General features: G+C 39.9%; 1 protein-coding gene across 1 annotated transcript in view; it reads left to right on the top strand.

The window, feature by feature from the left end:
* Heca (hdc homolog, cell cycle regulator) overlaps positions 1–26,372 on the top strand; it is a 60,123-nt gene extending 33,751 nt beyond the window's left edge. The window contains exons 2-4 of the mRNA XM_010626598.1: positions 12,556–13,596; positions 24,259–24,413; positions 25,809–26,372. Of these exons, the coding sequence (XP_010624900.1) occupies positions 12,556–13,596; positions 24,259–24,413; positions 25,809–25,973 (1,361 nt within the window). The 3' untranslated portion in view covers positions 25,974–26,372. The remainder of the gene's footprint in view (positions 1–12,555; positions 13,597–24,258; positions 24,414–25,808) is intronic.
* Positions 26,373–27,793: the final 1,421 nt, after the last annotated feature.

Here is a 27,793-nt window from a genome sequence, read left to right as displayed (position 1 = left end):
TTTCACCATTTGCATCCCCTACACTAAATTTCATTACAAGCACATAGTTCTCTGTAGCATTACCTGAGTTGGCTTGCATTGATTGACATCTGGTTGGAATTAGGGTATTTTCAGAGACTGTATGTATTTTCCTTACAATGTTTTCCAAGTCACTATAATAAATACCTGAGATAACCAGCTTATAAGAGAAAAGGTTTATTTTGGCTCACAGTTTTAGAGGTTTCAATCCATGATCAGATGGCCTTGTTGCTTTGGGCCTGTGGCACATCACAGTGGGAGCAAGTGGCAAGGCAAAGCTGCTCGCTTACACAGCTGGTAAGTGAAAAAAAGAGAAGAGGCTGGGGTCCTACAGTCTCCTTTAGGGGAACTCAAAGACCTCTCACTAGGCCCCACCTCTTAAAAGTTTTTGCCATGTCCCAGAAAGACTAAGCTGGAGTTCAATCCTTTAACACATGGACCTTTGGGAGACATTTTAGACACAGACTGTAGGTCCTTTCTCTAAGCAGTTTTACAACAAACCTGCTAAGAAAACTGAATTATGCATGCTACATTGAAGTTTTTCCTGTATGGTTTATCTTTATAATTGGAGTTTTAAAGTATTAAAGAAGATACATATTATACTTTTTTGTATCTGTCTTTATCTCTAGTGACCTATAGTCAATTACCCAGATTATCCTGTATTTGACTTTTTTTTCTTCATGCTGCAGATCAAACCCAGGGCCTTAAGTATGTGCTCTATACTGAGCTACATTTCTAGCCTCTCAACAGCTTTTTTTTTTTGTACGGGGGATCAAACTCAGGAACGTGAGCTTGTGAGGCAGGTGTAGTGCCACTGAGCTAAATACCTGGCCAAGCCTCTCAGCTTCTAATCATGTGATTTTATGTGTCAGGCTGGTAAATAGGTGTTCAGTTTACATGTCAGCACATGCTGATTTTTAAAAAATCTACCCTCAAATCCCTAATATTTGTAGTTGACTTTTACTTCATGATCAGTTGTAATGATGGAAGAAATTTAACGTTGTCATGTCCTCTACTTGTGTTTCTTGGTTTCTTCTAGAAGCAGAAAAGGAGAAGCAGGAAATGCTAATGTCATCACGTTTTTGTAGTGTTATCAGTAGTTACTGAGTCGTGTATCCTAGCATAGGAGAACACATTCCCTGAACCTTCATTAAAGCCAAGCAGCACCCCTCTCTGGCTGACTTCGGAAAATGAGTGCCGGTAACTGTGACACTCATCAAGTACAGACTTTATGTATACTTTTCAAAACTGATTTGAGAGTTAAGAAATGATGAACAGATTTTTGTTTTTATTATTTATACCCTCATTTCAAAATTAATTTAAACTGCCTTTTAAAAGTATAGGTAATATTTTAAGATAGATGATAAATGAGGATATTAATATTAGGGCCAGTATGATTAGGAAAAATGATACATGTACTTATAAGAGATAGGTCTCAAATTTAGCTTTCAAGTTCTAGCACAGGGGTAAAGAAGCAGTGGTTTGCCTATCAAATAAAGAAAATAAAAACCCCAGTTTTATCTTGCACAGGAGTCCCAAGCCCAGGCTGATGTACATGAGTAATGTGAGGCAGCTGAGGTGGAGACCTGGCTGTTTGGAGGTTGCATGGGGCACAAAACAGGTATTCCCATTTGCATCCCCTATCAAACCCTGGACTGATTCAAGATGATGCACTGTAGGTCAAACTGCCCCATTGGAGTTCTGATCCAGAGGAATGTGTGGACATCATATTATCGATGAAATGTTCCTACATAGTTGTTTCTCAGTTGTTTTTGAAAGAAACTGAACAGCAGTGAGTTGTGAATGGCTTGTATTCCTTGACAGGTGGCTAGTCTGCAGCTGACCCAGGTTGCCAGTTAATCATTGCAGACATATGCAATATAAAATATGATTAAGGAATTTTGATTTTCACCAAATTTTGTATATTTTTATTGACAAAAGTCAAGCTGTTTTTCTTACCAAGAAAAATGCTTTGAAATACACATCCATCACTTGCACATATATGTAATCCTGTTCCTAGTTTACAGTGTTGTGATTTGGTCCCTAGAACTCCTAGATCTGCTGTCCTTTCAGAGCAAGTACCTGCAGTATGTGTAGATGCTGGGCTGCTGTGTAGTTTTCAGGGATCTGGTACTTTAAAGCCCTGAATCTCTAAACCAGAGAAAAGGTAGCCTGCTATTTTTCTAGTGCAGTGTGATCCCATTATTTGCAGATGTAACTTTGCAAATTTCAAATAATGACACATAAATAATACTAATAAAAATATCACATTATGTACAAAGAGTCAGTGAACATACTCCCCCCAATTATGCATTAAGCTATCTTACACAAAGCTGGCAGTTCAACTGAATTATAAAAATACGTTGTTACCTACTACCCCTGCCTTTTTTCTTTAATTTTTTTATTAATACATGTTTGCAGTTACATGATAGTGTTTGTCGCAGGGAATTAGTAAATGTACATAACACATCTTAATTCTTTCTGTTTCCCCTTCCCTTGCCTCCTCCTCCCTCCCTCCACCTCTAGATCTCCTTCCCATTTGTAAAAGATCTTATCTCCCTGTTTTGTATTGTCTTTTGTTTTGCTCATTAAATTATGTATACTTTGGATTTTTCATATACAGGAAACCAAGTGATATTTAAGCTGTGTGTCTGATTTATTTCACTTACGATTGCATTCTCAAGGTGCATCCATTTTCCTACAATGATTCAAGTTTATCCTTCTTTATGACAGAATAGTACTCCATTGTATATAAATACCACATTTTCTTCATCACTTTATTTTTTGATGGACATATAGGTATACAGGTGTCACTACAATAGAATGCCCTTAACTCTTGGGAAGATACCTAGAAAGGGAATAGCTGTTGAATGGAACACCTTTTCTTGTAGACAGAAATATGTTAGTAGCAGTTGTTGGCAATGTTGTATGAATTCTTGTTGGAAAAAATACCTTCAAGGATTTTGGTAACATTAATATTATTTTTTGACATTCACTGTTGAAACTGAAAATATTTATTATAAGTTTCAAAACCTTGTCCAAGTGAGCTAATACTAGTGCTGAAAAAATATCCCCTAAATCAGTATCTTTAGAACAGAAATTAGATAAGACGAAAGGTACTGTGACATGCTACACTTTATTAGATAAAACTGAGACGTTCTGTAGATGTCAGTGTAGTTAAAAAGCACCAGTAAACCACAGGTACAACGCAATATCTGCATATTCATGTGTGCTGAGCATGTTTTCCTTGAGCATGGTTTTCCAGACCATGAGATAATGTTTAATTCTGTCAGTTCTTCAGGACCATATCTCATGAATAAAATTCCTGCTAGCCAGGAAATAAGTAAGTAAGGTACTTAGTAAGTAAGGTACTTACTTCTTATCACTGAGGAAACCCTCTTTTGCGAGGTGGAAGAAGAAAAATGTAAAAGTCACTCTTTATTTTTACTTTAAAACTATTCAGCACATAAATTATTTTGATGCATGCCCACACTGCTTTTTTTTGTTGTTGTTGTCAGTGTGGGGAAAAATTCTGTTGCTTGTCATTTATAAGCTTAAAACACATTGAGAAAGAGTAAGTTGGAAGAATGAACAAGAGTGCTATGGCCTTTGAGGGCTCTAGAGAGGGAGGTAGAGTGGGCTGCTTTCTCAGTGTGGGCATGCAGGTGTGGAGGGGATTTGGGAGTGGAAGAGGCCCCGGTGAGAGGAGCACATGTACCTTTGTGCGGTGAAGGTCTAAAGTTGTAGAGGAACTAGGAATTAAAAAAAAAATACTATGAATTCTTTTTTGGTGTTTACTAGGAGTCAGATGTGACAACTGTATTCTACATTTGAAGATGAGGAACTAAGCATCGTCATACACGAGTTTAGGGAAACGCATCCGTGCCCTTGCCACAGTGGGATTCTGTGATGCTGGGTGTATGATCTTTTACACTTACCTCTATCCCATGTGCATGAATAATGAAAAACTTTGTACAGGTTTTTTAGGTAGAAGACTTAAACTAAAAATATCAAAGCTATAGGGATATTTAAATTGCTTTTATGGTCTCATGCTTATTCTGGTTTTTAAGATGAAATTAAATTTTTAAAATGAGAAAACACTTGACTGAGAAAGCACTTTTATCACACATTGTATGTGCATGTTGATCAAATTTCTTCTTACAACAGAAGGACTTCATGGTCTTGGCATTTCAGAGACTGTATGTTTGAATGTTTGAACTGGCACTTCCTGTTCTTAGTGAACTGGTTCATGATTATCATTCTTCTTTTTTTTTTTTGCTACTGGCGATTGAACTCAGCGGCACCACTGAGCTAAATCCCCGGCTCCCATTATTGTCACTCTTGAGGGTTAAGTCCTAGAAGTAGGATCTGGTTCCTCTAAACCAGAAATGGTTTACTTAGATAGTTTATTCTTACCTTGATAGAAAGTACGCATCTCTGTTGGACTATGTGTGATTTTATTTATTCTTTAATAATTGTCTTATTTTAAAATAAAGTCTGGTGCAGGGCAGTGTCATTGTTTTGTACAAAGTGACTTTGTGCATAAGCATTCTAAGCAATCATATGATTAACATTTAACACTTCCTCTTTAAATTTTCCTCATTTTTCACTTTTCTTTAAACTTTTTCAGTCTCTTTGTTTCCCTTAGACTGTTTATAAATATTATCCTCGTAACTTAGTAAAAGTTAATCCCTTCCTACCCTTTTTAATTACCACCTACAGAGCACACAGACCAATAAAAACAGAGTTAGGCTAAAGATGTAGCTTAGGGTGGAGCAAGTTCAAGGCCCTGGGGTAGATTCCCCCAGTGCCACAAAAAATATAGAACACAGAGGTGATGAGTAACAACTTGGTATAGCCAGGTCATAGTGTTACAAAGTTCACTGTCTAAAGTGCTGCACTCCTGCAAACTGCGCGTGTAACGGAGAGAAGTTGGTCACCTCTGAAGTGTAACTTGCTCTGAACTGATTCAAGTGATGTAAGGTGATACGGCTTTTAGTAATGATTGCTTATAGTTGAATGCTTAGGTGCAGACTCTGCACTACCTTAGCAACTCCTTTTTTCTTTACAGCAACTGTGAGGTAGGCACTGTTATTTCCACCATTTTATAGGTAAGAAAGCAGAGGCCCTGGGAGGTTAAGGGATTTGTCCAAGGCCTAAAGACTAAAAAGTTACAGAGCTGAGAGCCATATCCTGGTTCCAGAGTCTATAGCTTTATACCCCATGTTCAAAAGCTAGAGATCAGTAGTTCTTGTCAGGTACTTCATGCCTAAAAGTAGGGGGAGGCTACAGTACTTAAAAATTCATGTAAGAGAAATTACTAATGGGAAACAGCAGTGTAATGAAATAGAAGCCCTGAAATTCACTTTGATTACCTTAGTGCAGAAGGCAGGAAGCACATCTGAGTACATTTGAGGAAGTGAGGGAGACAGAGATGCCTGGTCTGAGTGTAGGTGACAGATTTTATCTGGCCTGGCAGCTGTTAATGTTTCCAGGGGCACATACTTATTTCTCCGTCCTTCAGCATTTGAATCACCCTAGGGTACTACATCTGATTGGGTAATTCTTTCCTTCCTTCAACAAAGCATTTACCAAGTACCTAGTATGATTTTCAGAGTCACCAGTTTACAAGGATGAATAAGACCAAATCCTTACCTTCTGCCGTGCCTAGAAAGCCTTGTATGATGTCAGAAGATCCTCCTGATTCTTCCACCCTCCAATTCTACACCTGCTTGCGATGCTTTCATCTATTTTAAGAGGGGAGAAAATATTTAATTTCACAGTTAAAAACCTGAAAATTTCAATGCCTGATTTTCCGGGCTCTTTGGTGGGAATGAGTTTGTCAGGCAGTTTGAGTTTGTTGGGTGTTCTGTGTGAATGACTCTGGTTAGACCCTTACCTTTTGATAGGCAGGGAGTATGGCACCTTGAAGGAGCACAGTGAGTGGGCCAGGAAGACAGGACAGAGTTCCCCTGTTGTCCAGACTTGAAGCTCCGTGAGTCTTTTGCCCAGAATGACAAGAACCTTGTTTATATCACTTGAGCAAAGAGAAGTAGAAGCTAGGTACTAAATGCCTGATGACGGACCTGTACAAATAGGCCTCGGAGAGTCACATTTAAAATAATGCTTATTCTGTAAGAACATTTTCCTTTTTGCTTGGTGGATTATCATGGTTTAGATTAAAGTTTCAAGGGATGCTTGTGACACATTCCCAAGTGAATGTGGAAATCTAACTTTCCCTCTCCCATTTAAGGTTTGTGTCATGATATGGCTTTTTTTTTTTTTTTTTTTTTTGGGTGGTACTAGTGATTGAACTCAGGGCTTTCCCAGTGAGCTATATCCCAAACCCTTTAAATTTTTTTTTTTTTTTTAATTTGAGACCAGGTCTTGCTAAATTGCCCAGAGTAGGCTTAAATCTAGGATCCTCCTGCCTAAGCATCCCAGACTGCTGGGATTGCTGGTATGCATTTTACTACACTTAGCTACAGGGACTGCTGTTCTTAAGAACTAGGCATCTTGTGAGTTTATAGTTTTCAGGAAGGAATCAAATGTGTTTGTAATACAAATAATTTGTTTTCAGTCTTATTTTGAATGCTGCTGTTCTGTTTCTTAGTGTTACAAAATCTTTTCCTGTATGATTTGGTTAATTGTAAGACTTAGGAAGTTGAAAAAGATTCATGCCATATTCGTTTGACTTAATTCCTAAGCACCCTTTGTATGGTATGTCCAAAACATTAGAAAAGCTAAAGGAATACATTGGAGCAGCTTGCATTTATACAAAGATATAAAATTACAGAATAGCATAGAAGAATAGATTTGTGGAGTTTTATAGCTTATGAAGTGTTACCATATTCCACATAGATTTGAGCAGAGTAGATAAAGTGTCTTGTGTTGTGGTTTGGCTTTTGTTTTTGTAACAAAGTACTAAAGATTGAACCCAAGGCCATATGCATGCTAAGCAAGTGCTCTACCACTGAACTAAGTGCCAGGCCTATGTCAAGTGTTTTTATAGTCACTTTATAGATGAGGAAACTGCTCAGTGTCAAACAGCAAGTCAGGAGTGGAACTGGCACATCTCAATTATTATTTCCTGCTGCCTTTCCAGTGTGGACAAGGTCTGGGGAGACTGCTTGTGAGAGGAGAGAGCATTAGCAGGAGTTCCCAGGCTGTTCCCAAGGTTCACATTCTTACTACACCTAATCATTCTGTTTCTGAATTGCCTGCCTCTCTTGCAGGCCCTTTCCTTGGGCTGGAGATGTGTCACAGAGTGAGGTGTGTCTTGGATATATTATTGTATTACACAAGCTCTTGGTCTTACATTTGTTTTTGAGGCCTAGCCACAAGGGCACATAAAAGTTGGTATTGTGTAAACAAGCAGGCCTAGTAAGTTGGAGTGGGGCCGGGCCCGGGATTTAGCTCAGTGATTCCGCCGCCTGCCTTGCAAGCACAAGGACCAGAGTTTGATCCCCGGTACCCCCCCAAAAAATGTTGGAGTGGGGCCTGTATTAATTAGCTTTTCATCACTGTCATGAAATACCTGAGACAGGCTACTTATGAAAAGATATTTTAGCTCATAGTTTTGGGGGTTCAAGGACACGATACTCAAATCAGTTCGGTTCTGGAGAGAGCTTGCTCAGCTGTAGCACAGTGGGGATGATGACAGTGGCAGGAATATGTGAGGGATCAAGTAGTCACATTGTAAGCCAGGTTACTGTGTTTACATTTTAGAGACATTTTTTTCATGACTATTTGTCTGAAGGATTGAATATAAAAGCAAGAGGGCAACTGGGGCTAGGCTCATGCTTTTATAACAGCTCTTCAGGAGAGCAGTACTTATTCTCTTTCCAAGGTCCTTCCCATTGGAAAGGTCCCACCCCTTAAAGCTTCTGTACCATCTTCCACTGTCACACTGGGGACCAGGCCTCCAACACATGAGCTTTTAGGGGGTACTTGGCCATGTCCAATCCATAGGGTTCAGTTTAGAGGGTTGGAGGGAAGGAAGCAGGTGAAATGGCTGTGGTGGTAGCAGGGAAGGATGTGGGCTGAGCCATGCTACCTCATCTGTTCCATGCAGAAACTTCTGTTAGAGCTCTTAGGGTAATTTGCCAGATCTTTTCAGCTCCCAAGATCTGGTATGTAGGAAGTGCTCAGTATTCATTAAATGATACATTTGCTGCTTTTAAAAAAGGTATGGATAGAATTTTTCTTTGACTACATAGGTCTATATTTTTTTAAAAAAGTCAAGTCAATTTTAAGATTTACATTTTGAATATGGTGTATGCAAAGGCCATCCTTTGATTTTATTAGTCCTGGGTTAATATATTTTGGTTATTGTCATTACATTTCAGAGACATTCCCTTCAAGGCTGCTCTTCTGAAGGATTGACAATGAAAGCAATAGAGCTATTTAATTGATAATTAACATTTCTTTCCCAGTACCAGGGATTGAACTTAGGACTTGGTGCTTGCAAGGCAGGCACCGTACCACTGAGCTAAATCCCTGGCCCCGATTAATATTTAAAGGGACACCAAAGTTCACAGCTCTGATAACTGCAGTTAATTTACTCAGAGTTTCAAAGTACTTTTCACTTGTTTTCAGTGTGCTTCAGTGCTTGCAGGTCTTTTAGGATTACAGAGTCTGATGTATAGAAGGCCTGGGTCTGAGAGTGCCAGGAGCACAAAGATGAGTAAGAGGTGTCCTTTCCTGAGTTGTCACCTGGTAGAGTGCATAATGACAGACTCCATTAAGATTCAAGCCATCAAGCTGGGGAGTCAAGCAGCGGGGAGAGAAGAGTCCTGATGTACAGGTAGACTTTACAGGAGTGGATAGAAGGTGCAGAGGTTTGCTAGGTGCCAGGCCCTGTTCTATGCTCTATGTACATATTGGTTTTTTTTTCCATCCCCTTAACCATGTAACATTTTGTTACCTGTGTTTTATAAGAAGGAAACTGAAAAGAAGTAACTAACTCATCCAAGGGCACACAGCTTGTGATTGGTACCAGTACTAGTAACAGAGGTAGTCTGGCTGCAGAGTTAATACTGTGAATTCTCTCCTGGGAAAAAAGAGATTTACATGAATGAATTGAGGACTGCAGACCTGTAGGAAGTAATGGGGATCAGCTATATGGAGGTACACAGGTTGGTTTAGAGCTATTTTGCTGAGGCCTTGGAAGGAGATAATTATAATACACAATGGTCACAACTAATATTTGTACAGGGTCCTATCACCCACACCTCCAGCCCATTCTCTTTCCTTTCCTTCACAGTTACATTTCTGAAAAGAATGTCATGGAGTTATCTACACACAGTTTCTCTTTTTAACTTACTTTCGGCCCCTGTTTGCCTTTGACCTGTCCTCCATCATACCAACTGGAAATGCCCTCATTGAGTTGGGTAGTGCCTGGCCTACTACTCATTCTGGTAAGGACTTTTCAGGCTTATCTTACTCAGCAGTTTTCAGCCATGGGTGAATTTGTCCTTCAAGGGATAGCTGCCAATGTCTGGAGACATTTTGGATGTTACAATTGAGGGAACAGTGCTATTGGCAGCTGTGGTAGAAGGTAGAAATGCCATTAAATATCTTTACACCTCTCAAACAAGGAGTGGCTCCAGCCCAGATTGCCTGTGGTGCAGAGGTTGAGAAACACTGATTTGCTTAGCATTCTGGGACATTACATAATCCTGCATTCTGACTGCCTTGACATAATTATAACTCCCTTTGGACTTGACTTCCAGTGAATTTTGACCTTCCCTAAAACTCTGTAGAGGACATTCCTCCTCCAGCCTTAGTGTCAGTCCTTGCTTCCAGGATTTCTTTCCTGGTCTCTAGTTTCTGCCCATTCCTCACAGTCCTCTTGGACATCTCGTGGGTCCCAGAGATTTAACTTTTGTTGCTTACTGTGACTCTCAGCTCGAACTCTTCTTGAGCCCCAGGCATATTCATATCTTGCTCCACTTCAGTGATGTACAGGCTCTTCCAATTTAGTAGATCCTAAGTGGGGCAGCCAAACGTCATCATCATCTGTACAAATCTGCCCCTCCCATTTTTGCTCTTCAGTGCCTCATATGCTGAGAGGCATCTGACAGTGCCACCTGAGTGTAGTCACTCACCATGCCTACGTGAGACTTCTCCTGGTTTGTCTGCCTCAAGTCCTGTGTGCCACACAGCCACCAGGGAATGTGTTCTAGAACAACTCAGCCTTTACAACAGACATTGTCTAATTCCCTATGCATATAACACCTGGAATCTTTTCATCAAAGCCCAGTGGTTTCCCAGATGGGATGGGTAGTACTGCCCTACACAGGAGCCTTTTGAAAATGTTATGTACTGTGGGGTTCTCATGAGAAGTGAGGGTATAGAAGGGTGTATACATATTTAGTGCTCAGGGAAAGCTAGTGATGCTAACTTTCTATAGTAACACAGTAATAATTCTGCACAAAGACTCATCCAAATGCCAATATGTAGAGTCCTTGTTAAGGTGTGGCAAAGTTTTAGCTTCTGCTTAGAGCTTAGGAAAGAAACGTTGAGCTTGAGCACTACTCCTGGGAAGTACTTATTTTGACAAGTAGGGGAACGACACGAGAACCTGACAAAATAGCACAGAGATTTAAGGGGAGTGATGCATTGTATGGAAAATTACAGAACTGCAAAGAGGTGAAAGGGGAAGTCTGTGGGTTGTTTTGCTCTGTATAGTACCCTTCTCATCTCCAGGCCTCAGCCGCTCCTCCACATAATTGGCAGCGACTAGTTTGGGCATGTGGACTCTGGTCTGTGCTTGCCATGCCTGGAACCTTCTCTGTTCTGTTCTAATACTGCCAGACTCAATTGCCCATTTGGGCCCCACATTTGGTCAGTTTTGCCATTTCTGCTTTAGATTCTCAGCCACCTCATTACATAGCCTCTTACTGATAAAAATGTTCCAAGCTATGCTGTAAAGATTCAGCTAATGATAAGAACAATGGTGACAATAGCATTAGCAAGCCCTACCTGCCAGGTAGTTTGCTAAACTCTCTGTAAGCATTTCTTATTTAAGGTGGTGCATACAATTTTACCTATTTGTAATTGAGAGGTTGAGAACTAAATAAAGTATTACCAGCCAACTTTTACACAGCTGGTAGGTATTTCATGGAAATGGGATTTAGACGTGCTTTCCCCACCCCCTTAATTAAAAAATATATTTTAATTTTTAGAGCAGCTTTAAATTTTCATAGAAAAATTGAAGTAACAGTTTGCATATGCCCTCCTATATCCACACATGTATAGCTCTCCACTGTCAATATTGTCTGAAGAATAGCACATGTGTTACAATCACTGACTCTACATTGGTATACATTGTCACTCATTACATAGTTAATTTAGGTTTGGTGGTGTAGATTTTGTGAGTTTTGACAAACGTGTAATGACAGGTATCTGCCATTGTTGTATCGTACAGAATAGCTTCACTACTCTAAGAATCCTGTATCAACCTGTTTATCCCTCATGCTCTGGTAACTACTAATTTCTTTTTTCAGTAGTAGGGATTGAACCCAAGACTTTTGTACTAAGGTACATACTCAGGGCCTTCTCACTGAGCTACATTCCCAGTCCTTTTAAAATTTTGAGACAGTCTTGCTAAGTTGAACTTGACATCCTCCAGCCTCAGCTTCTTTCTTGGAGGGAATACAGGTGTGTGCCACTGTGCCTGGGGTTGCTACTGCTGTTTCTATACTGTCTCTATCATGTGCCTTTTTGAAGTTAATTCATTATCTGAGCTAGGAATTTTTTTTATCATTGAGAAGTTACAGGAATGTTTTGAGTTGTCTCTGTATATGATGTTTATTTTTTAAGAAATGGTTTCTTCATTGTGATGTCATGTTCTCCTTTTTTCCTGGGAACCTGCCTGGTTGTTGTTTAAACACCGTCTGTAGGTCATGTGCTTACAACAGTGTATAAATATCTTCTAACTTTTTATCTGAGAGCTTTCAGAAAACTCTGTTTTTTTTTTCTTTCTCAACTTGGCAGTGGAATTCTGTGTAGACCAGTGGTCAGTATCAGACAACCCTGCCATTGGGTATGAAGCCATCGGCGATGACACTGGTCTGTTGTATGGCCTCTGTGTGGGAGTTAGGACAACCTAAAACCTGTGATAAAGAGCTTGGAGGGCCCTTTTGAAGATGCCACCAGAACTGGCTTGGATAAGGAGCTTCATATTGTTTCTCGTTTCCCTGGAATGATACATTTTTAAAGAAATCTTGGAACTATCCATCGTTACACCCACATCTTAGGAATACCTTATGCCACCCTGTCATAGGTGTACATGCACAATTGTACTGTGAAAGATTTGGACTTTTTGGAGCTTGTGGGTTCGCTTTTGGCAGATAACAGATATCAGCAAATACAAATGCCCCTAGAAAAGCGTCCTGCCAGGAGAAGATGGCAGATGTTTTGAATTCTGTCTTATTTTACTGCTGTGGTGGCATACCACCGGAGTGAATGGGTAACACAGACAGCAGCTTTGCTCTTTGTACACTCAGTGTCTCTCTCTTTGTTCCCTCCCAGAAGCCCCTTGTGCCACGCCTCTGATCTGCAGTTTTGGCAGGCCGGTGGACCTGGAGAAGGACGACTACCAGAAGGTGGTGTGCAACAATGAGCACTGCCCCTGCAGCACCTGGATGCACCTGCAGTGCTTCTATGAGTGGGAGAGTAGCATCCTGGCACAGTTCAACTGCATTGGCCGGGCCCGCAGCTGGAACGAGAAGCAGTGCCGCCAGAACATGTGGACCAAGAAGGGGTACGATCTGGCCTTCCGCTTCTGCTCCTGCCGCTGTGGGCAGGGCCACTTAAAGAAGGACACAGACTGGTACCAGGTGAAGCGGATGCAGGATGAGAAAAAAAAGAAGGCTGGGTCTGAGAAAAACACAGGGAGACCCCCCGGGGAGGCTGCAGAGGAGGCAAAAAAATGCAGGCCCCTGAACAAGCCCCAGAAAAGCCTGAACCATGACCTCCCCCGACGGCATTCCATGGACCGACAGAACTCTCAGGAGAAGACAGTCAGCACCACTGCCTATGGTGGCCGCTCCCCATGTGGTTCCCCTGGCCAGTCTCCACCCACTGGCTACTCCATCCTCTCTCCTGCCCACTTCAGTGGTCCTCGCTCCTCTAGATACCTTGGGGAATTCTTAAAGAACGCCATCCATCTTGAGCCTCACAAAAAGGCCATGGCTGGGGGCCACGTGTTCAGAAATGCCCACTTTGATTACAGTCCTGCTGGGGTATCTGTTCACAGAGGGGGACACTTTGATACCCCCGTGCAGTTCCTGCGGCGACTGGACCTCTCTGAGCTCCTTACTCACATCCCCAGGCATAAGCTGAACACTTTCCATGTGCGGATGGAAGATGATGCCCACGTGGGCCAGGGCGAGGATCTGCGGAAGTTCATTCTCGCAGCCCTCAGTGCCAGCCACAGAAACGTTGTAAACTGTGCTCTGTGTCATCGGGCACTCCCTGTCTTTGAACAGTTTCCTCTGGTGGACGGAACTTTGTTCCTAAGTCCCTCAAGACATGATGAGATTGAATATGATGTTCCTTGTCACCTTCAAGGTATAGGTGTTGACTCACCTTGCCCGCTTTCTGTTGGTTAAATCCCCAAAAGCAAATGGGGAATTGCTCTGTTTGGGTATAATTTAAACTAATGTTGTATTTTCATTTTAGTCAGGTGTTAGGTAATGTGAATATTTCAGTCTTCCCAATTGAGGTGGTGGTGATTTTTGTGCTGATGTCATTATACCAGTACATTTGGTCTAGTGGGTAATTTTATGTTCTTGTTCTGCTCTATTTTGAAAGGAGCAGTCTTTCATAATTGAGAGGAAATTTAGGAAAAGAAATTGCATAATTCTTGCTGAAAAATAGTTGGTTTTGAATCCTATTTTGGTGTGACAGGCAAATTGTATATTTCTTTAATACTTGTAAACATAACAGTGAAGGTAAGTAGCAAACAGGAAGAGCCAATATATTTTCAGATTAATTAATTTTGAAATTGTGAAAGAAAAATGGAGGATTATTGAAAGTTCAGGCATTACCTTGGTGATAATGGTGGGAAGTGGGTAAGCTTTTATGGATGATGCAGAAGATCTTGGGCACATTTTATTCATAAATTGAATGGTAGGTAAAATCTGGTCATTATTATAAAACTACCAAGCTTTTAATGTGCTTGACATACAACATGTTCATAACTTTAAAAGTATGCTTTACAAGCCTGTCCTGAAAATGCTGTATTTCCACCTGACTTCTTAGTCCCCAGAGACACTTAAAAATTTTAATGATTCAGGTTTTTAATGTCATAATTTAAAATCCTGTATCTTCATTCTCTAATTTCAGATAGGTTTCGACTGACTTTTGAGTGATGATATATTTCCCTTTCAGGATAGGATACAATAATTCTTAGTTGAATCCATAGTATTTTGCTATTGTATGTAAAATAATTAGTGTTGAGCCAAGATGCATAGTTATATTTCCTCTTACAGAGACAGTACATTTGAGATCATCTTTTGTTTTCATTAGAGTTAATTTCTTCATGTTTTCATTTGCTTGTTTATGTTTGGTAGTATTGGGGTTTTACCCAGGGCTTCCTGCATGCTAGGCAAGTCCTGTATCACTGAGCTGCATCCTCAGTTCTGCTTAAATTTTTCATTGTTTAAGATACTATGAATCAAATCCAGGGGCAATGACACTGTACCACTGATGTACATCCCCAGCCCCTTTTTGTAATTTTAAATTTTGAGCTAGGGTCTTTAAGTTGCCCAGGTGGGACTCAAGCTTGTGATTCTTGTGCCTCAGCCTCTCTTGTGTTTTTTTTCTTTAAAAAACAAAGTAAAGGCTGGGCGTGGTGGTGCACACCTGTAATCCCAGCACTCGGGAGGCTGAGACAGGAGGATCGCTGTGAGTTCGAGACCAGCCTGGGCTACATAGTGAGTTCTAGGTCAGTCTCAACTACGTAGTGAGACCCTGTCTCAAAAAAAACCAAAAAAAAAAAAAAAATAACAAAAAAAACTTGACTAGTTTCTCTCATTCTCCAGCAGCTCACAAGCTATCTTCTAAAATCCTTTTCATATATCCGACAGCATTTTTAAAGTTTTTCTTCTGAAAGTGCCCCTCGTGTAGCCGATTACTCCCTGCTCCTGTCTGTCCTGGTATATTCAGGACCTGCTGTACTCCAGCTGTTGTTCTAGGAAAGGCTTCATTTCTTTCCTGTGTTTTTAAATCTTGTTTTCTAGATTCAGTATTTTCTTTGTTGGTTTATTCTCTTAGTTTGTCAATGTTTCATATATACTGTATATATGCGGTACAATTATTTGACCCTGTTTTTCACTTCCTTATTCTGCTTTCTGAATGGTTTCCTTGACTTTCTATTATTATATTTTAATTTCCAAGGACTCTTAAAATATATATTTTATAAGTGCCTGTTGATTTCACACAGCAGTTTAAATGTGGTTTTCTTGCACGTGTGTACGTGTTTTGATCATATCCGTTCCCTCCATCACCTTCCCTTATTCTTCCCTCACCCTTGTTCTCTTCCTCTTACCTAATATGTCTCTCTTCTACTTTCATATCATTTTTTTTTAAGATTCCTCATATTAGGGAAAACTTGCAATATTTGTTTTTCTTACTCTAGTTTATTTCACTGAACATTATCACCAGTTCTACTTTCCTGCACATCACTTGATTTCATTCTTCTTTATGGCTGAATAATATATCATTGTGTATGTATACTACATTTTCTGTATCCATTCATCTGTTGGTGAACATTTAGGCTGGTTCCATATCTTGGCTGTCATGAATTATGCTGCAGATATTATGGTTATGCAGATAGTTTTATAATGTGCTGACTTTAATTCCTTCAGGTATGTACCAAGGAGTGGTATAGACTGGGTCATATGATAATTCTGTTTTTAAATATTTTAAGGGACCTGTGTACTGATTTCCACAGTGGCTGTGCTTTACATTACCACCACCATTGTGGAAAGGTTGCTTTTCTCTACATTTTCCCCTGCATTCATTCATTCATTCATTTTATTTTTATCTTTTTATTTCTTTTTGGTACCGGGGATCAAACTCAGGACTTTGTGCTTTGGAGGCAAGTGGTGGAACCACTGAGATAAATCCCCAGCTCTTCATTCACTTTGGTGTTCTTGATGGTAGCCATTCTGACTAAAAGAAATCCTCACTGAAGTTTTGATTTGCATTTCCCTAATAGATGTTGAATGTTTTTATATGAATATTGCCCATCTGTACTTCTTCTTTTTTTTTTTTCAGCTTTAATTGAGTTTATTGGTACATTTTAGGGATACAGTACAGCTACATTCATTGTTGGGATCTTGTACCTCTACATGACAAGTCTTGGTTCTCATTTTTTCCCCTTGTCCCTGCCCTCCTTTCACCCCTCCTCCCCTCCCCATCTACAAACACTTTCATCTTTTCATTATCTCACATTTTTTTCATTTCCCTTATTTCCCTTCCCCTACCCATCCCACCTTCCCTACACCTTTAGCTCCTTTCTTCCCATTTCTAAATGTCAGTAATCTTATTAGGATCTTATGTATTATTGCAGATTATTCACACCAGGGAAACTATTCGGTATTTACACATGTGTGCCTTATTTATTTCACTTAGGAGTTTATCTTCAGTATGTGTCCATTTTCCTATGAATGAATCTATTTTCTCGTTCTTTATGGCTGAGTAATATTCCATTTTACAGAAAAACCACATCTTCTTTATCCAGTTTCCAATGGATGGGCAAATGGGCTGTTTCCAAGTTTTAGCTATTACAAACTGTGGCGCTATAAACATGGGTGTGCAAACTTCTCTGTGATATGATTCTTTTAGTTCTTTTGGAAAGATACCCAGCAGAGGGATGGCTGGGTCAAATGGAACCTCCAGTCCCAGCTCTTTGAGGTATCTCCATATTGATTTCCATAGTGGTTGCACCAGTCTGCACTCTCACCAACAATGGAGAAGGGTTCCTTTCTCCCCACAATGCCGCCAGCATTTGTTATTGTGTGATTTCTTGATAGCAGCCATTCTTTGTGGGGTGAGGTGGAATCTCAGTGTTGTTTTCATCTGCATCTCTCGAATGACCAGTGATGTGGAACATTTTTTCATATATTTACTTGCTGCTTTTACTTCTTTGTCTGAGAAATGTCTGTTCATTTCGGATGCCCATTTTTGAATCGGGTCTTTATATTTGGGGGGGCTGATTGTTTTGAGTTCTTTATATATCCTTGATAATAGTCCTTTGTCTGAGGAACAGCTGGTAAAAATTTTTTCCCACATTGTAGATTGTCTCTTAGTTCTGCTAATGGTTTCTTTTGAAGTACAGAAGCTTTTTAGTAAGATGAGATCCCAGTTGTTGATTCTTTCTGCTAGTTCCCGTGCTACTGAGGATTTGTTCATAAAGTCTTTTCCTATACCAATGTCTTCCAGAGTTCTGCCTAACTTACCTTCCAGCAAGTTTAATGTTTCTGTTTTAATATTTAGATCTTTAATCCATTTGGATTTTAATTTAGTGCATGGCGAAAGATAAGGGTCTAATTTTAATCTGTGGCAGGTTGACATCCAGTTTTTCCAACACCATTTATTAAAGAGGCTATCTTTCTTCCACTGAGGATGGTCAGCTCCTTTGTCAAAGATGAGGTAGCTGAGTACATCTACATTTGTTTTTGTGTCTTCCATTCTGTTCCACTGATCCTCAGGCCTATTTCTTTGCCAGTACCATGCTGTTTTTATCACAGTGGCTTTGTAGTATAGTTTCAAATTGGGAATTGTTATACCCGCTGCCATGTGTCTGTTGTCTAAAATGGCTTTTGCTATTCTAGGTCTCTTATAGTTCCAAATGAATTTTTGGATTCTTCTTTCTAGTTCTGTGAAATATAGTGTTGGAATTTCAGTCGGCATTGCATTGAGTGTATATAGCAGTTTTGGTAGTATGGCCATTTTCACTATGTTGATTCTTCCTACCAAGGAGCAGGGGATGTACTTCTTTTGATAAATGTCTGCTTATTTATTGGATTCAGCTGTTTGAATTTTTTTTGAGTTATTTTTATATTGTAGGTATTGATCTTCTGTCAGAAGAGTAGCTGGTAAAGACTTCCTCCTGCTCTATAGTTTCCACTCTCTTGTTTGCATTGTTGTGCAGAAACTTATTCGATGTAGTCCCATTTGTTGATTTTTTTTTTGCTGTGATTTCCTGTGCTGTTGTAGTTCTATTCAGGACATCTTTGCCTATGCCTGTGACTTCATGTGTTTCTATTATGTTTTCTTCTAGCAGTTGGGAAATTTCTTTGACCCATTTTGAATTATTTTTTTTAAACGGGGTGAGAGAAGGGTCTGCTTTAGTTTCAGTTTTCTACATAGGAATATACAGTTTTCCCAGGACATTTATTAAGCAGACTCTTTTCTTCAGTGTATGTTTCTGGTTCCTTTGTGAAGAATCAAGTGGCTGTACTTGTGTTTGTTTGTTTCGGTGTTCCCTGTTCTATTCCATTGGTCTCTCTGTCTGTGTTTGTACTAATACCATTCTGGTTTTGTTACTGTGGCTTTGTAATATAATTTGAAATTATGTAGTATTGTGATGCCTCCATCCTTGCTCTGTTTGGGTAGGATTACTTGAGCTATTTTGTTTCCATGTGGATTTTACTACTTAAAAACTTTAGTTCTGTAAACAATGTCATGGGAATTTGATGGGAATTGTATTGAATCTGGAGATCACTTTTGGTAATATGACCGTTTTAACAATATTAATTCTGCCAATCTATGAACATGGGAGGTCTTTCCATTTACTAGTGTCTTTACTTTTTTTCTTCAGGTTCTGTAATTTTCATTGTAGAGGTCTTTCCCCTCCTCCAATGGTTCTTTTTAATAACATCCTGTTCTTATTTGAGGAATACAATGTCTTGCTATCTTTCTGAGCGAGAAGAAGGACCTGAGTCAAAGTCTCATTCATTTTAAGAGTTTTGCCTAATCCTTTCTATTTTTAAGGCATTTATTATAAAGCAGAATATTCCAGAACTTAAGTGTAGTGATGGTTTAAGTGCTTCTGCCAGTACTGTGGTTGGTTGGTCAAGATGGCTTCTCTTACACACGTAACATTGATGGACTGGTGGCCTCAGAGCCTCAGCTGGACTTTCATCTCTGTTTCCTGTCTTTCCAGTGGCCCAGTTTGGGCTTTTTGAAGTCTGTAACTGACGCATAATATTTGTACATATGTAGGGTACAGTATGATATCTTGATACATATATACATTGTGTAATGATCAGACCAGGGTATTTTAGAATATCTGTCACCTTTTGCATTTATCATTTTGTCATGGAATAAACATTCAAAATCATCTCTTCTAGTTATTTAAAAAGTACTATACTATGTGATATTATTAACTATAGTCATTCTGCTGTATGAATAGAACACTGGAACCCTTGCTATCTAACTGTAATTTTCTATCTATAAACCAGTCTTCCACCCGCTTTGCTTCTCCCCTTCCCAGCCTGGGATAACCACGGTGCTACACTGCACGTCAATGAAATCAGCTTTTTTTAGATTGCCCAAATGAATGATGATATGGTATTTGCCTTTCTGTATCTGGCTTATTTCACTTAATATCATGTCCTCCAGGTTCATCCATATTGCCATGAATGACAGTATTTCATCCTTCCTTATGGAGGAATCATATTGCATTGTGTATGGAAATGTAACACATTTTCTTTATCCATTCATCTGTTGGTGGACACTTAGGTTGATTATATATCTTAACTGTTGTGAAGAATCTTGCAGTGAACAGAGGTGTGCAGATACCTCTTTGACACACCGATTTCAGTTCTTTTGGATATATTCCTGGGAGTGGGATTGCTAGTTTGTGTGGTCTAATTTTAATTTTTTTTAATATAGAGTATTGGATCTTTTATCATTATCAGGTAATCAGTGCAATTTTAATTTTTTGAGGTGCCTCTTTACTCTTCCACAGTGGCTGTACTAATTTACATTCTCCCGGTAGTTTGTGAGGGTTCTTGGGCTTTCTCATGTTAACATTCTTGAACAGTTTCCAGGGTAGAGTGGAAGCTGCAGGGGTCTCTCTGGAGGCTTAAGCCAAGACTTTCCCATTACTCCTCTGAGGGGTTCATCAGCTGAGGCCCAGGTCCCAAGGGCGCTCCTGTACTCTACATTTTGATGAAAGAGGCACCTAAACCTGCTGGTTGTTTATAACTTGCTGCACCCACTGTTTCCTTTTCAACACCACAGTCCATCCTGCCCACAGTTTTTTTACAATTTCAGTGCTAAACTACTGCATCTACTTTTTCACCTTGTATTTTGGTTTAGGGTTGCAGGTGCTTCAGTTGTTTCATGGAATATGGAGTTTGTATTTTGTGTTCTTTATCCTGTTCATTGGTAATTTTAGAAGGAAGTGAGTGGAAATAGTTTTACTTCTCTATCTAAAAACTCAGGTTGTGAGGATGAATGAGGATCCATGGATAGGGTATTTGAGAGTAGTGTTCTTTTTCTAATTATGATGGACAGTTTCTTTGACATAGTCCATTTGTTAGTCTTACAGATTATGTCAGTTCTTGCCTGTCCTCAGCTTATAGTTTTAGGGCAGAAGATGCTTTTATAGAATGTGACTAATTTTATCAGGCCTAAGGCTGCATGTAGTAGCACATGTGGAATCAGTAATGTGGATATTATATATATTAATTTCCGAGGAGAAAGGGTCCACTTTGGCTTGGTTGGTCAGAGCAGGCATATATCATAAGGTAGGTTGGATTTTTTTGGGGTGGGGGGGGTTGAGACAGAGTCTCACTACATAGTTGAGACTGACCTGGAACTCACTTTGTAGCCCAGGCTGGTCTCGAACTCACAGCGATCCTCCTGCTTCAGCCTTCTGAGTGCTGGGATTATAGGCATGTGCCACCACGCCCAGTGGTAGGCTGGATTTTGAAAAGCAAGAGGGTCCAGCCATGCTGGCTCTTAGTTGTGAAATAATGGAGCAGCTTACATAAAGGAATGGTGGTTGAAAGAAAAAGGACAGGTTATGATTAGGAGGTAGGAACAGAGCCATTCATGGAGTGTAGTCTTTGCCACGTTCCTTCTGAATATGAATTAAAGGGTTTTAAATACTTTAAAAGCACACAGCCATGTTCCCCAAAAGTTGTTAGAAACAGTTGGGACCTAGAAACAGAGTTGAAACTTCAGATAGTCTGCGTGAAAGAACCAGAGAGACTGCTGCATAGTGACAGAGGGAATTGAAAGGCTGGGATGTGCGCAGTAGATTATTTTAAAGGAAGATGACAGATTTGGAGACTCCTTGATGCTGAGGATGCAGAGTCTCTGTTGGTGAACTTGGCATCAGACTAGATGAGTGGTGGTATCACAGACAGGATTAAAGAAGTTTGGGCAAAGGACCTGATTTTAGGGGGAAACATGATGACTTGTGTGTGTGCTGGGTTAGAAGAGGTGTTGAGACTTGTTTGGAAATGTCAGAAACACTGTTAGAAATAAGCAGTTGGAATGAACATTGGATAGTTTGTTTTATTATGGTGATGGTTACATAAAAGTGGAAAGGGAGAAAATAGAAAGCAAAAATAGATATGACAGAATGCCAGACTAAATCTCGAGGATACCTGTCAAGGAATGGATAAAGAAAGAGGTAAAAATTAGGCCCAAGATACTTGTATTTGTGCACATATCTGAATACGTAAACATTCACAACTAGGTAAGGTGAGGGCCTGGCCACATAATGGTGTTTTTATTGCTGCATCTCACAGAAGACTGGGTGATCGTATTTATAGCAAGCTTGTGCAAATCATTTTTTCCATCTCAGAGACGCAGCCGTGCCTTCTTTAAAGCATTTTCAACTCCATTAGGAAGGCGACATTCCAGGCCACATGATTCCAGTTTGCAGTTAATTGTATGTTGTAAAATGCTGTCTGTTGTCAGTGCCGGATTCCTTTCCCTGCCCTTTACCCTTCTGTGACCTCCTCTAATTTCACCTCCAGCTTCTGTTCTGAGACTTCCTCTGAGAAAATGTTTTAAGTAATTCATTAAAATTGATCTAATTAGGAAGATTTTATTGAACTTCTTTCCCATTCTGAGCAAGGCCCCTTAGGAGGCCACTTTTTATTTGAACTCAAAAACAAAATCTTGTCCTGTGTTTAGAAATTCAAAATTCTCTCTATTTAGTACCATATATAATATTAACTGAAAATAAATCCAGAGACCCAGTATGGGGCAGGCTTTCCAAAAGTTTGCCTGTAGGTTAAAAGTCAGATGGGAATTTGAGTCTGGACCTTGCTACTCATTTTCTTTGTCAACTTGGGCAAGCTGCTCAAACTCTTAAGCTTTAGTTCCCCCATTCTGAAGTAGGACTAACCATCATGCCAGCTTTCTAGAGTTGGGATGAAAATTAAATAAAATGATTCAACTAGAACTCAACAGCACAGTGCATTCCCTTGGTGAGCACTCAGTAAAAAGTTATTTGTTGCCTTCACCCTCATGGTCATTGTTACCAATGCCTGCCCGCCATTGCTGCTCTTCCTCCCCCCAGCAGCTTGTTGTAATCTGAGAAGCTTGAGGATTACCTGGTGAGTAAGTCTGGGAGGGAGACCAGAAAGTGGCTTCTGGATACTTGGACTGGTTTTTTTTGGTGGGGGCATGTACCAGGGATCGAACTCAGGACCTTGTGTTTGCGAGGCAGGTGGCAGCACCACTGAGATGAATCCTTGGCCCAATAACACCGGTTTTTGTTTTGTTTTTCTTCTTGTACTGGGGATCAAACTCAGGATCTTGAGCTTGTGAGGCAGGCGTGGTGCCACTGAGCTAAATCTCTAGCCCTGGATTGGTTTTTTGACTTGGCACTGGGCCACTCATAGTGTGTGTACCACGTGGGACCATATTTTCAGTGTCCTAGAGCAGAGGGGAGCAGTACTCCAGGAAGTTCTTATCATTGTTCCTGTTTTCCGTGTAGAGGCCCTGAGAGTTGTAATGTCTTTGGCTATGAGCCTACCACCCTTTCATGCAGCACACACTTAACGGAGTGTTTCCACATTCCAAATGTGTGAACACTGAGTGTACAAAGACAAGATGTGGTTTCTGCCCTCAGAGATGTAGAGAGTCATACAAATATAACAAAAGGGATTCCTCTGAGAACCCATCCCTTTCCAGTGGATAAGGAGCAGGTTGGCTACCACTGAACTGTGAAAAACTTGTTGACTTATGAACACAAAGCCACTTTGGAGCATGTGTTCTGATTTTGGGGGGTTGGTCCTGGGGATCAAACTGGGGTCCTTGTGCTTGCAAGGCAGGCAGCAGAACCACTGAGCTAAATCCCCAGCCCTGGAGCATGTGTTCTGGTGACTGCTTTTAGCACAGCGGAGCTCCCTATGCCCACATAGAAGGCAGTAGTGTTGCTTTTATACATTGCCTAGGCCGATTCTGGACATTCTCAGTTATTTGCACCCTGACCTTTCCATATAAATCAGGATGACATCTGTCCCTTATAAGCGTTATGATGTTGATAAATAATGGAAATGAGGTTGTGACATTTAAGAGCCTGGTAAATAAGATGATGATGAACTTTTAACAAACAACTTACAAATAATAACCTGATATAACTCTGGTTACTAAATTAAATGTGATGCTGAACAATTTTGGGGATAACATTTAGGATAGTAATTTTGGCTATGGTCTACTTCCAGGCTATCAGTACTGAGACTTTCAACTTTTTTATGATGAGACTTGTGGTTGGTTCCCTTTCTGTATATCACACACAGACTTCTGAGTGGGAGGGGGTCCTGCATGATTACTGGCTGTTTTTGACCATGTGTGGCTTTGTCATATGAATGTAGATGGATATGTTAATGTAGACGTGGCAGCACTCTTTGTAAAGTAAATTGAAACAAGCATTTCTTCCCCACCCCTTTCTTTTTTTCTACCAGGGATCCAACTCAAGACCTGTGCTTGTGAGGCAGGCACAGAACCACTGAGCTCAATCCCTGGCCCACATTTTTTAATAAGCTTCAACTCAAAGTCCATGTACTGTTGATAATAGTAATCCATCATTAGCTTGGGGATGTGTGCTAACTAGTGTCTGTGCTTTCTATAGTTACCCAAATCATAAAATGTTTGCTTGTAATTGATAGTTTGAGCATTTCAGAATCTGCTGTGGAGATAAAATGTGATTTCCATGATGGCCACTCTCAGCTGTGTGTCTTCTGTACACAGGGAGGCTCATGCATCTGTATGCAGTGTGTGTGGACTGCCTAGAAGGAGTTCACAAGATCATCTGCATCAAGTGTAAGTCGCGATGGGATGGCAGCTGGCATCAGCTGGGCACAATGTATACCTATGACATCCTGGCCGCCTCTCCCTGTTGTCAGGTTGGTATTAACTCCATCACAGGAGCAGTGTGTGATATTGGGCTTCAGTCCCCAGTGAATTTATAGAGGAATTAGAGGCTGCTTCATAGTTATTTAAAGGAGGTATGAGAACTTGTGTAAGATGCTTCTGAGAATCAAGAAGAAACTCAGGGGCTGAGGATTTAACTCAGTGGTTCTGCTGTCCACCTCACAAGTGCAAGGACCTGAGTTCAATCCCTGACACACACACACACACACACACACACACACACACACCACACACAAAAGAAGAAACTCAGGGAGACCCCTGAACTTCAGCAATAATTGCTGAGCTAGTAAATTGTGATGGAATACTATGCAGTTATTACAAGGGATATTGTAAAATAATTTATCATTATATATGGAGTATTTCCCATCTGTTAAGTAAAATGACATCATACCAATTTGTGAATAAATGAGTGTGCAAAGGGTTCACTATCCTATGAACAGTTGGATTAGATGGTTAGGGTGGCAGGCTGAGTAGTTCTTTAATTTTCTTTTTGTTTGCATACGTTATCTCATTTTGTATGATTAATGTAGTAAATTTCTAATAAAAAGTTATGACTTAAAAGGAAGAAGAAAGTTTTACTTTTTAAATATGCAGAATTGTTTTCTTTCTGTGCCGTAGTGCCAGTTTCATCAGTTGAAATTCAGATACTGCTACCCACTTCACAGGAATGTTTTGAAGACAAATTGAGATACACATTGTTAGTATGGTTTCAGGCGGAATTTAAATTGAGTGTCTATTTATTTATAATTTCTTTGTATTCATGTCACTCTTGAACCTGTTGTTGAAAGGCTATAGTATTATACTGCTAGGAGGAACCTGACATGAAGAAAGATAATGTGGTAGTGGGGTCCAGAAGCCTCAGGATAAACGCATTGCTTCTGCCTAGCTTGCCAATTTTACTTTAGCATTTTAAGGAAATTTTTTTATATTAAAGAAAACACATTGTCATGCCGAGTAAAATGAAAATGTATATGAACGTTTTGAAATAAACTCTGAATCTTCAAAGAAGTATCATGCTGGTATGGGTGGAGGAAGCCAGCTTCAACTATCCTCTTAAAATCCAGAATGGTGGATGGTCTGTTAAGGGAACTTTGGTGGCATGGTTTAGGCAGTACTAGGTTAGAATTTTCTTCCCGCCGAGTGACAGGACTAGCACTGCCTCTATCAAGAGAGTAACTGGAGTCATTCATCTTGCAGACTGATGAGATAGACTATTTGAATATGTACCTTAGGCTTTGCATGCCCTGTTTTTGGTATAAGGGGGATGATTGTCTGAACTGTCAAGCACTGCTCAGCCTTTTGGTTTGGATGCCTTTGACAAGTGCTGTAGAACCAAAGGGGTGGCTCACAGTATCTGTTTCTCCCAGGCCCGTCTGAACTGCAAGCACTGTGGGAAGCCTGTGATCGACGTGCGGATTGGAATGCAGTACTTCTCTGAGTACAGCAACGTGCAGCAGTGTCCACACTGTGGGAACCTGGACTACCATTTCGTGAAGCCATTCTCCTCCTTCAAAGTTCTTGAAGCTTATTGATGAAAGCTTTGCTTTAGTAATAGCTATTTTATTGATATTATTACTTTATTACATATCTTTTATAGAGAAACATTCTGTGACATCAATTTCTTTTCTAATTTAAAGCAGAGTTACTTTGTATACGTATGCCACTAAAATGGGGCTGTCCTTTCTCCTGTCTTGATTCCCCGGTGTTAGTCTGTGATCAGGACCAGAGCCAGGTGGGTGACCGTGTGAGTGTGAGTAGGGCTCATTCTCACCAGGCGTCTCTGACGCAGCTTTAAAGTGGTGGGGAGGATGGGACAAATGTAGGAAGGGATTATGTGGCTGAAGTGAAAGCACGGTTGGAGTAGAGAGGGAGCGCCTAGCAAAATGTTAACTTTCTAAAGACCCATTTCTAGATATTCCATGGGCCTCAGGCAAAATAGGTGACAAATGAATGTAAGTCTGAGCCTGGAAAGCTAATAGTGTATTAGGCTGTCTTGGCTTAGCGTTCTACAGCACACATTGACATGTATTTTACACTCAGAGGATCTGAAAGTGGACACGAGTACTCTTCCTTTCACAGTTGTAATTTAACAGTCAGTTTTCATACTCAAAATAATATCCAAGTTAGAAGACATTAAAGCTACTGGTGTTGCAAACATTTTTAGCTAAGCTGACTTAGCAGAATATGTGAAATAAATGTGGAAGTGATGCACTCTGAATTGAAGGGCAAAAAGAGAGAATTCTGTCATTTGAGTTCTCTGAAGTTGTCAGAATAGCTCTCGAGAATCCATGCAGAGTGTGATTTGGGGGTGATGATGTCTACAGATTGCACTTTGGAAGTGCTGTTTGGTATCAGCTCCTTCCCACAGGTGAATCTCACAGCCATAGAACCTACGTGGTGAGCTTCAGAACTACTCATGCCACACTTCGCTTCCCCATAATGCCTTATAGCCACGTCTAACCCATTTGATACTGAGTTTCCAAAATCAGAGCTGAGCTTAGGAGGGAAAGCGAGGAATTGTTTGAGAGAAAGATGAAAAAAAGAATAATTTGAGCATTTCTTTTTAAAGTATGTGCTTTTAGAAAAGCACGCTTGTAATGCTTAAGAGTATTGTGAAAAGTCAGTCATCTTCAAGATCCTCATGGTACTTTGTTGGCAAAAGAAAAAAATCACAGAACTTCTTTAGAAGATTGAGCATTCTAAAATAGTCATCATTAGACTAATACATTGATACCCCATACTTTTGTCAAATTGGAATAAGATTTTCACAAATGAGTTTGATAGTTTCAAGTATGATATGGGTATATGCTAAAAGATCACTAAAAATAATCATTCTCTGAATAGCCATATTTGTCATTGATGTGAATATTTTATATTATTCATTTGGCTAATGACTTTTTTCTCAGTGTGACTTTTCCTTTTAGGCATTACTGTGCTTGAGGTTCATTTTTACTATGTGAGATATTTTAGGTTTGAAACAACATAGCATTGAAAAAACAATGCATCAACTAATATTCTTCACCTTTCACTTTGGGTGATTGTTGCTTGGTTTGCTGCACTTGATTTGGTATTTGATCTGAAAAATATTCCACAGTGAAGGGGGAGCTCAGAATGCCTATGTGAAACAGGAAATCATTATTGGGCGGACAGTGTTTTAATGCAGCTACAAGAGGTCTATAAAATGTAGCCCTTGGAAGTTTGTCATTGATACACAGAGCTATAATTGTGAATTAACAGTTTCCCTATTGATTCTCTTACGTACCCAATTTTATAAATTGGTAAGTTTCTCTTGTTTTCAGAGAACCATTTGTATTTTATTTCTAAATTTAATATTAGTAAAATATTTGTAATG

Source organism: Fukomys damarensis, unplaced genomic scaffold (genome assembly GCF_012274545.1).
Source record: "Fukomys damarensis isolate Sample0158 unplaced genomic scaffold, DMR_v1.0_HiC HiC_scaffold_14, whole genome shotgun sequence".
NCBI classification, from domain to species: Eukaryota; Metazoa; Chordata; class Mammalia; order Rodentia; family Bathyergidae; genus Fukomys; species Fukomys damarensis.
The sequence above is the reverse complement of the archived record's forward strand: the minus strand, read 5'-3'. Positions and strand labels throughout refer to the sequence as shown.